We start from the raw sequence: 11,580 nt of genomic DNA on the forward strand, positions 1-11,580 counted from the left end.
CGTATATCAATAAAATTCAAATAAAGACTGATCGCATGATAGATAGCCCCCACAGTGCCCCCCACATTGTACGGCACCAAACGCCCAAGCCACCTTAAGAATGATCTCTTTTGTTTGATTTCTAAACGTATTTTTTATAAACAATTGTGTTTGTCTTAACTTTGTTGATCTCCTAGGCTTAAGGTTATTTTTATACGTGAAAGAAAAATTTGGTAACAATCAGGAGAATGTCAGGTAATTTCGAAATTGGGATTCTGAAGCAACCCTGCTTGATTGTTTCATCAAGAACTGAATGTCTTGATTTATTTTAAGAAAAATTACTTTAGTTTCTCCTGCATAAAAAAAATGTTTTTTTTTCTGTTCTTTTGTGCAGAAGCGCCCAGCGACTCCAACTTTAGAACAGCAACCGAAATCCAAGCCCCTAAGTACAACAAACCAAAATCAACAGCACTCGAATGGCGGCGGCACAGGTAGGAAACGCAATGTAAACAGCCCAAGGCTACACTTAAATAGAAATCGTTCATGGTTTAATCACGCCTTCAATATGGGCTATGGTCCTCATCCAATGAGTCAACCATGGTACAATATTATGCCTCCACATTTTCTGGGCGGCCCATCGCCACCGCCGTTTATGGGCCACCGGGGAAATAAGTGGGTTCCCCCCTCCTATCCCACAGGACCTGCCCGATTCCATCATTGGTCGCCGAAAGCCACCCTCAAAGTCTAAATCAAATCTACTCCTCTATCATCGACCCTTTACCGAAATCTGTTCCTAATCAAAATCAAACTTTGCTCCTTTGGCAAAACTCAACATTCTAGCTGAAAATTAAAAATATTTCCTCTCTTTCTCTCAAATGTTAATTCAATTGCTACATCACTGTCGTCAAAGGAGCGAAGAAACGTTGTATTTGACGAATCCGATTCAATCCACTAGATTCTCTAGAATGATTCTTCTATTTAGCAAGTCGACCGACTTTAAAATTTTTTTTTTTAAATGAGCAACAAACTCTCAAAGAGTGAAATGAAACTATTTTTTCTGCCAAGGACCTGTACAACGCGAAACTGAAAATTAGGTCCAGATTTCTCTACTTTTATATAATAAAGCAGTAACGATTAATGATCAATTAACTGCGGAAGCAGCCATATTCGAATGTAACTAAATCCTAATAATGAATTACTATGTATTATTGTATGTTACATATAAATAGTGTTGCATGAAATACAAATTTATTCAACTCCGAATGCAAAGTTGCTTATCAGCAATGCATTAGTGATGTAGAGTTTATTATTGTTATATATATTTATATATATATATATATAAATCTACTCGAAGAGAATTGAAAACGTTTTATTTACAGTGTTGAGTCGATTCCAAAGCGATGCAACAACTTATTCAAATTTGTAGATTGTATAGCTCTATCAATTGTTAAACTTTGATTGAAATTTAATTCTATTAAAAGAAAATTTTAAACTAATTAATGAATAAATTAAAATCTGTTGATTTGGACGGCTAAAAAAGATGCGTGTTTAAATTCTTGTTAGCTTTTTTATTCCTATTTTACGTTCAATGTCTTTCATGCCCACTTTGAAGCTTTTAGGAGTTTATGAGCTCTCTTATTTCTGCGCTGCTCGATGCATTATTCATTTTTAATATTTAACCAAAAGGCTTGTGTTTGGCAAAAGGACTCTCGTGATAACAAAACAAAAAAAATGGAAAATTTGCATTTTCATTTTTCTTTCTAGAGCCTCTTGCGCCGGTCGTTAGATTAGATTATGCAAAGATGATGCAGACTCGTAACAGCTTTGTATCAAGTTCGTAATCGACTGATTAATCTTAGTGATTTCCGTGATCCTTTCTCAGAATTTCTTCGTTTTTTTTGTTGTTTTTTTTCTATGTGTTCTATTCGTTTCTATTTAGAATGTAATTCAAAGTGCAACGCAAGCTTTAAACAGTAGAAATTGCTTTTTCTGACTTTAATATTGTTCCGCGTTAGCATTGACAGAAGGTTGATTGTTGTGACTCAGCCCAAGATTCACTCTCACGCTTGAGCTGAAGAATTGAAGGATCAAAATATTTGTATATAACACTCTTCTATATTGTAAATATTCACAAAAATGCAAATGATTGTATTGACGAAGCGAATTTAACGTTTATTGTATCAGTCGATAAGTTTCACCGGTCTGTCTTATCCGCTAAATATTTAACGTTAGACTATTGAACGATTTAACCGGACGTAATGTTGGGTGTAAATGAGCCAAGATGACTCTCTGCAATTGGGAAACAATTTTAAAAGTTGCATTTTTAAAGTAATTTTCGAGGTGATTTTAAATAAAAAGATAGTGAAAAATTGCAGGGAAATTTATTGAGGTTCTTGAGAATATCACAGCCTACGTAAATTGTATAATAACTATATTATTAAGTGTTCATTATATAAACGTGATGTCGAGAGAAAGTCTGTTGCTTCAACAGGATACTCGAATAGCTGTTACACTTTTACTCGTATCTTTACATTGTACGGGCTTTATTTACATACATATATTTACTCGAATCATGTTTTAATTGCGTTTTAGGGAGAGTATCCAATATTTTTTTTTCGACAAGTTTACCAAGATCTGTGTGCAAGTAATTTGAAACGTTGTTCGACCACTTTTAAGGGATCCCATACTTTTAAAATGAACTTTCAATATTCTTTACTTTTATTTGCTGTCTTTTATTATTATTTTTATTATTTGAAAAGTATGATACATTCGAGAATAGAGTTTCAGACTTGACGAAGAATCTAACGATATTAATAGGTGAATGTTGGACCAAAAATATCGACTTGTGCAGTCCCTTTTTAAAAAGTTGGTCGAAAATTCGCCAGGCCAATATTTATTTCTGCGTTTTAAGCGAGTGGAGAAAAGTACTTACAAATATAATAATAAATCGAAACTTGACGGATTGCTCAATAATAGCTGATTGGTACGTTATTGATTACTGTACTCGTAGCACTACAGACGTTCATTCAGTATTGATTGTAACTTTTAACTCGAATATATAATCAACAATCAGATTTTTACCGTACTTTAATGTTTGTCTGATGAGAGACGCTATTGCGAAAGAAATTTTTTTTTTAATTTAGAAATGTCTGCATTGTAAGAAAAAAAACTATGGTATTCTTTTCATACATGTATTGTCCGATGCATTAGTTGTATTTTTTCCATACCCGGCTTGCATTTTTTTTAAATCGTAAAATATTTTATTGAAAGAATCTATATAAGTACTCTTATTCTACAACTTCAAAAATTTTTATAAGTGTGTACTGGAACTATTATGAATTAGACGCTTTTCTAGAATTTTCCCTCTCCTGTTGCTTTTTTCTTCTTTTTATGAAAAATGTCTAAATGTATAATTGCACTGAATCTTATTAAAATCGCAATATTTAACTGTTTCACTGCTACAACTCCAAAATGTTTCACAAGTGTGTACTGGAACTATTATGAATTTGTCTATAATTTTGCCTCTCCCCTTGCTTTCTTCTTCTTTTTATGAAAATTGTCTTAAGAGCACTGATTCTTATTCAACTCGCAATATTTAACTGCTTCACTGCTGCAACTCCAAAATATTTCACAAGTGTGTGCTGGAACATTGATGAATTCGTCTAGATTTTTCCCTCTCCCATTGCTTCCTTCTTCTTTTTATGAAAAATGTTTTAACATCACTGAATCTTATTAAACTCGCAATTTTTAACTGTTTTACTGCTACAACTCCAAAATATTTCACAAGCCGCTAGACGCCATGATTACACTATACTCTGCTCCTTCTCCCCTATTCACCATGGTTACGGCACATGCGCGCTTCACCCGGCTGCGCATTATGCAACCGCATATCAAAGTTCCATACATGACAAATGAGCAACGGAAAATGTCCGTACATGTATGGGATATTCAAAAGTATGGGAAAAATGCCATACTTTCGTATGGGAAAATTACGATTGTTTTTTACAGTGTGGTTTATACACAAGTCTCGAGTCTGTTTGTGAAATCAAGTCCAAGTGTGTTCAAAAATATCAGGATGCATGAGATCCCTAGTCTAGTACCTTGTACAACTTGTAAATCACATTAGGATTTTAATTTAAAAGTTACGTATACTTTTGTATCCCGTCGGTTTGCAGCAAATCCTCTGAAATACTTGATTGAATTGTAAATTGAAGAGTGAAAAATCGGGATGCTAATTGTAAATTTCAGAGGATAGTGAAAACTTTGAGGTTTTTTTTGTGTGAAAATTTTGCCTATAAATGGCGAAGCGACAAGTAAATGCTGTACGGCGATCGTCAAAATAAATTGCTGCATGCAATGACGTAAAGCAAGGTTGCATTCGGACCTGATCTTTTATTTATATAAATATATACACATATACATGATAATTATATTGTATAGTTGAGGGCAGTTTCATCGACAAACTCCTGCTTAGTTTTTGAGTCATTGTCTCTTCGAGATTTAGGCGGATTAATGCATTTTTAAAAGAGAACTGAGCCTATTTAATACCGACAATTTATATTACGTGATAATATAAAATGTTCTTTGCTAGCCTGTACAATATGTAAAATATAAATTTTGAATTTTGCCAATTTCAAAATCAATAAGCTGGCATCGAATAGAGTTGATTTGTAAAATTTGGACTGTGAACTGCTGTATTCTTTCTAATTATTATTATTTTTTTCAATGGTGTATAACTGAAATATGAATCTACGAGCTTTTACCAATCAATTGTTGATTTAATATTTATAGTCTACTAGCTCACGATTGCGAAAAAGTCTAACGTTAAGTTTCTTGTTCCTTTTCTTTCTCTTTATTGATTAAAAAACTATATAACAAATATTGTAAACTGGTGTTCAATGGCAATTTAGGGTTTCATCGTATTACCTACCACTCTATACTTTCTTTTTTGTTACCATATTAAAAATATATTATGTAATTTTATGTTTATGTTTATGTATAGTCAAAAGCAAGGGTAGTGCAAATAGAGATTTTATTATAATAATTATTATTATTTATCGTTTAATCAAACGCAAGTGGATTATTAGATTTTGATTGTGGGATTGTGAACTGTTGCGGAATAGTGAAACGAAAATCAGTTTATTGTATGCCTACTAAATGTATATGTATATCGTTGTACTAATTGTGCGAAAAGAACATTTTCACAGATTATATGCATAATAGCACTCGAGATTCATTTCTTTCTACGAAAACTGTTCATCATTTCTCGCTCTTCTTTCTTTGATTCTTTAGTCTTGTCAATTCTGTACAATTTTTCAAGATAAAATTTAAACTACACTGTAGCTAAGCATACAATTTCACAGATACTATACAAATACATTGTTATTATTGTTGCATTAATGCTAATAACATTTTACAACTACTTATGTCACTATACACACAGGTATAATCGAATTATCGAATCAATAAATTGTTTTGCAAATTGAACATTTGAATTCTTATTGTGTGCCTATTTCCTCCCTCCATAATAATTGTACAGTTGAATCTAGGACACTTTTCGTTTTCGGGGATGTGGGGGCAGTGATCCCAGATCTGAAACGAGATGTGGTCCAATACTATGACACGTCTGTGTCCGTGTGAATATGGTAGGAGACGATATAAATGCCTGGGTTGCGCGCGCAACCCATTTCTCCTCTTCTGAATTTGAAAACTCGAAGGTGTACGATTGCCGGTCGGAACACTTCGGTGGTTCTATTTATATCTCTATCTGCTTTGAAATAAAATGAAGAGATTGGGATTTTAATATTTCCAGATTTCGATGCTGGGCTGGCGATTCTCATGATTTGAATACTTCGCGCGCCTCTTTAATGCGTGTATTTTGAGGTTATGTTACTTCAAGTATAAAATATAAATTATATAAGTATTAATACTATTATATATATTATTATTATTAAAAACATTTCTGTGGCGAAATGTTGTCACAGGCTTATACTGCCCAATATGTCGAAGGCATTTTTGGTTAGAGATGGATTTTTATTTGATCATTTTTGCACGGGGCTGTCCCGGTATATATCATCAGTCACGGACGCATTTTTATAATGCAATCAAGTGATCTGATGAGAGCAGTCTGCCCAGACATATTGGACGAAGCCTGGTTTGGCCCCATCATTGACGGACTGGGTTGCAGTCAAGTACACGATGGGGGGACCTACAGCTTAAGGTGGGTTCCGAACCACCAGAACCTCGGTAACGGTACATTGAAAAATTTCCAGAGGTACCAGCTCAGGGATCGAACCCCGGACCTCTGAGGTGAAGTCCAAGTGTCTAACCAACTGAGCCACCGAGGCAAATTATTATTATTATCATTATTATTATTATTATTACTCAATTATTTGATTGAAAAATTAATTATTTTGTTGAAAATGTAACTATTTTGTAAAAAGTCCTCTTTTATATCAAAAGTTCTACTACTTTGTTAAAATTTTTATTTCTTTCATTTGAAGGTTCATCTCTTTCGTTGAAAATACATTTTTGAAACTGATAATTAATCTTTACCATTTTTGGTTAAAAAATCATCTATTTTGTTAACAATTCGTCTTTCTTTGTAGAAATTGAATTGCTTTATGGAAAATTTATACTTTTTGATTAAAAATTACATTTTTCGGTTGAATTATCAACTGTAAATATTTTTTGGTTGCAAAGTCGTTTTGTTGTAAATGCAACTATATTGTTAAAAATTAAAATCATAATTTTTGGGTGGAATATTCGATTATTCACTAAAAGTTAAACTACTTAGTAAAAAAATTAATTTTTTTTATTAAGGATTCATAATTAGAGTTGAAAATCAAACTATTTGCCTTTAAATTAGGTTAAAAATTCAGCTTTTTGTAGATAATACTCTTTTTGACTTTAAAATTTAAAAAATTATTAAAATTAAATTGACCTTTTTTAGTAGAAATTTAATCTTTTTGGTTGAAAATGTATCATTTTTGGTCAAAAATGCAATTTTTTGGTTAAAATATGAACTGTACATCTTCTTGGATTTAAAAGTCGATTATTTCACTAAGAGTTGAACTACTTTGTAAAAAAAATACGTTTTTTTTAACAAGGTTTTATAATTATGGCTGAGAATTTAACCATTTTGTTGAAAGTTTAACTCTTTGATCGAAAACTCATATTTTTCGCTTAAGAAATTCAACTTTTTGTAGATAAATCGTCTTTTTGACTTTAAAATTAAATAATTTCATTGAAAATTCATGTATTGTTGAAAATAAATTTTATAAGTTAAAAATTATTTATCTTTATCTGAAAATGTAACTATTATAGGATTGATTAAAAATTAATCGTATATATTGGTTAAGTTTGAAAATCGTTTTTTTTTATAGAACATTAATCTTCTTGGTCAAAAATTCATTCACAGCTTTTATCTGGAAATTGAATTATTCCATTTTGGTTAAACTTTATCCTGTAAATTTTATTAGTTAAAACACCAATTATTTGTTAGAAAATTAATTTATTTGTTTTCGATTATGACTTGAAATATTATTTCAGTCTAAAAATTTTTTATTATTAACCCATTCAATTTAAACATTTTTAATTAAAAAAAGAAAATTTCGTTAATTGTCAACAATATTTGACCGTTCATTTAAAACAATCCATTACAAACAACTGTTAAAAACTATACAAATTTGAACAGAATGGTTCGAAATAGAAAGCCTTGAATTGTTAAATTTGTAATGAGCTAAATTTTAAGTTTAAGCGCTACAATTTTAATTTAAAAAAAGATTCAGAATTAATTTAAAACTTGAAATTATTTCAAATAATTTGAAACACGATTTAGACTTTTGCAGATTTAAAAAAAAATCTTTTTGAGAATTGTACAGTATATAAAAATAATAACAAAAATGTTTTGATTGCTAAGAACATTGAAAATGATTTTTTATTTTGACAAATAAATTTTAAGTGAGTAATTGAAAACATTTTAAAAATAAAAAAAAAGAATCCGGACGATTTTAAGGACATTTTTTTATTTTGCAGTTTTTTTAATTTTAGGAAAAAATCTAATTAACAAAATATATCAATTTTCAACCCAAAAGTTTACTTTTTAACAAATTAAATTAATTTTCTATCAAATATTTGGCGTTTTAACTAATACAATGTACAGGATAAAGTTTCGACCAAAAATTGAATAGTTCAATTTCCAGATAAAAACGATTGATTTTCAATCAATCCTATAATAGCTAATAAAATGCAAAATAAAGTATTATTTTTAATGAAAAACTCCATTCTATGTTTCGGAAGTATAAATTTACTGCTATTTAGATATATTTAGTTTTTGCAGAAGTCACAAACACTTTTGTAACCAATTTCCCCCACGCAGCCACAGTGTTATAAAAACCACAGATATCTCATATTATGAGAACCACACCATGCAACTATGCACTTACTATGTCTGACCTGTACAATGAAAAACTTCAACCCTATCGATATTTTTCTACTTAGTTAATCAATCCCCATCACTCCAGACAAACTTTACTGCTAAATACATATTTAATGAATAACAAATACGGTTTAAAGAATTCCCTTCCAAGAACTCGACCACCATCGATTTCACAAAAAGTTCGCCTATAATCTTTAGAAGCCCAATGAAAAATGGACTATACCACGAAATTACTCTTTCTTCAAGGGCTACAAGTTAGTGATAGAACCAACAGAGTGGGTCTCTTAGTTTAGCTGATACCCCAATTTCTCATATTATGAGAATATCTCATATTCGAGTACTCTCTTCTTTTTTTTTTAGAAAGTAATTCAACTCTTAGTGAAATAATCGACTTTTAAGCCCAAGAAGATGTACAGTTCATATTTCAACCAAACAATTGCATTTTTGACAAAAATGAAACATTTTCAACCAAAAAGATTAAATTTCTACCAAACAAGGTCAATTTCCAACAAAATAAATAAACTTTCAACAAAATTATTTAATTTTAAAGTCAAAAATAGTATCATCTACAAAAGAGCTGAATTTTTAACCCAAAAATATGATTTTTTAACCAAAATTTTAATTGTCGACCAAATAGTTTAACTTTCTATCAAATTGTTGACTTTTAACGCCCAAAGATGCAATTTTAACAAAAAAGTAACATTTTTAACAAAAAATTTAATTTGAAGGCAAATAATTGAATTTTCAACTATAAATATGAATCCTTAATAAGAAAAAATTAATTTTTTTACTATGTACTTAAACTGCAAGTGAATTTAATTTGTTAAAAAGTAAACTTTTGTGTTGAAAATTGGTATATTTTGTTAATTACATTTTTTTCCTAAAATTAAAAAAACTGCAAAATAAAAAAATGTCCTTAAAATCGTCCGCATTCTTTTTTTTTTTTATTTTTTAAAATGTTTTCAAATACTCACTTAAAATTTATAAAATTGTAGCGTTTAAACTTAAAATTTAGCTCATTACAAATTTAACAATTCAAGGCAAATATTGCTGATAATTAACAAAATTTTCTTTTTTTAATTAAAAAATTTCAAATTGAATGGGTTAAAAAAAATTTTTTTTAACTGAAATAATATTTCAAGTCATAATCACGCGTCAACAACGACCACTGAGAGTCGCTGCGCCGGGCAAGCGCAGTAGGTGAACATGCCAAAGTTGGGATCACTGCGCAGTAGGCGTAGCCGGCCATGCATGCGTGTGCGTGAGATGAGACAAGTAGTGAGGGCAAGCGAACGAAGGAGAAATCGGGAAACGAGAAGTGTTGTAGAGTCTACAATATACGCAATTGTTACTTTATTTAATATTTTTATTTTATTTAGGTTTTGTTTAAGAGTATAAAAGAATACAAATTCCACCTGTAGGAGAATCCGCAACTATATTCATAATTTTTTTTTAAATATTAAATAAGATTAACGATTATCGTTTTTTAATTAATTAATTAATTAATTTTAATTTTACATATTTTTTACTTTAAACTATTGTGTTGGAAATTTTTAATATTGATGACTTTATCGAATTTTGGAATTAATATTTTGAAACAGTCTTGAAAATCTTCTTTTTAGTTCAAAAGTAAATCAGTCGGGAAATATCCACAAACATTTGTATTATTGTCAGAAAAATATTTTTAAAAATAAACATTTGTAGAGTAACTAATTATTTTAATTTCGGTTTTTCCATTTAAATGGACACTCCTCATACTCACTTAAAATTTTTTTAAAACATTACTATTTTTTGTCATTAAACTAAAAAATAACCATCATTTCAAGTAAACTTTAATACATAATAATTGAAATAATTAATTAATAATACTTTAAAGGAAATGTGAATTTATCAAAGATTTAATTTAGGTTAAATATTAGTATATTTTAACTATTTAATTGCATTTAACTAATTTTTAAATGTAACAGTTTACAAATTTTATATATTAGAATAGTACAAATGAAACAATGGTAGGTATAATAAACATTAGAATTGTGATATGTAAAAAGGGTTGCAAATTCCCTTTTATAGCTAAAAAATTGCAAATTTTTATTAAAAATTTATAATATAATACTTATTAAATTTGTAGCCTTTTATGTCATAATTTATTCATTTATCTTATTTATTGTAGAATTTGATTTTCATTTTGTATTAATTTCTTCATCAATTCATAGTTAAATCATTATTAAATTATGAATGTTTATAAAACAATGCTAATTTTTCAATCTAAAATTATTTTATATTATTTTATTGAATTTCACTCATTATTGAGCAATTTTCATATCTAAAAGTTAATTAGTTTAAAATATAATAACACAATTTAAAAATTGGTAAATATAATTAATAATATTGAAATTATGATACGGAAAAATGGTAGGATCAAAAGTTTTTTCAGCTCGAAAAATGAAGGTACATTAAGCTAGCACCTCCACAATCGAATTTTTGAATTTTTCATAGTTCAGAATTTTGGGCTTTTTTTGGGATGCAATAAAAATTTTTGGGCTCCTTTACTTTTTTCAAAAAATCAATTTTCTTGTGGAGGTGCCAGCTTACATTAACCCAGCACCTCCACTTCTTTAAATCACTAAATAATAAAAATTCAATTACACCAGAATTCTGGGCTTTTTTGGGCTCTTAAAATTCGCAAAAAAATTTTCCCCAAACCAACCCTTAACTTCCAAAATCAACCCCCTTCAAAAAATTGAAAATTTTCAGTAATTCAATAACGGGATATTTTTGGGCTTTTTTTGGGCTCCCAGAAAATACCCACTTCGATTTTTGGGCTCCAACCCTTACAGCAAAAAATTAACCCCTTTGTAACACGCAGATACGAAATTGTCAAAAAATAACTTTTATAAAATTTTAGAGCTTGGATAGAGTCTCTGATTTTTGGGCTTTAACCCTTATCGTCAAAAATCAACCCTGCTCCGCCAAGTAGATACTACTTTGTCTGAATATAAATTTTTGTAGAATTTTTTAATGGAAATGGAGTCTATGATTTTTGGGCTCCTCGAAAATATCCACTTCGATTTTTGGGCTTCAACCCTTAATGTCAAAAATCAATCCCTCTCAACCACGTTGTTACAACTTTGTCAACAAATAAATTTTTGTAGAATTTTTTA

At 29.6% G+C, this 11,580-nt stretch overlaps 1 protein-coding gene across 1 annotated transcript in view; it reads left to right on the forward strand.

Moving 5' to 3' along the window:
• LOC117168708 (protein BTG3-like) overlaps nucleotides 1–5,463 on the forward strand; it is a 21,828-nt gene extending 16,365 nt beyond the window's left edge. Inside the window, exon 3 of the mRNA XM_033354410.1 lies at nucleotides 374–5,463. Coding sequence (XP_033210301.1) covers nucleotides 374–727 — 354 coding nt within the window. The 3' untranslated portion in view covers nucleotides 728–5,463. The remainder of the gene's footprint in view (nucleotides 1–373) is intronic.
• The last annotated feature ends 6,117 nt before the right edge of the window (nucleotides 5,464–11,580 follow it).

Source organism: Belonocnema kinseyi, chromosome 3, assembly GCF_010883055.1.
Source record: "Belonocnema kinseyi isolate 2016_QV_RU_SX_M_011 chromosome 3, B_treatae_v1, whole genome shotgun sequence".
Classification (NCBI taxonomy): domain Eukaryota; kingdom Metazoa; phylum Arthropoda; class Insecta; order Hymenoptera; family Cynipidae; genus Belonocnema; species Belonocnema kinseyi.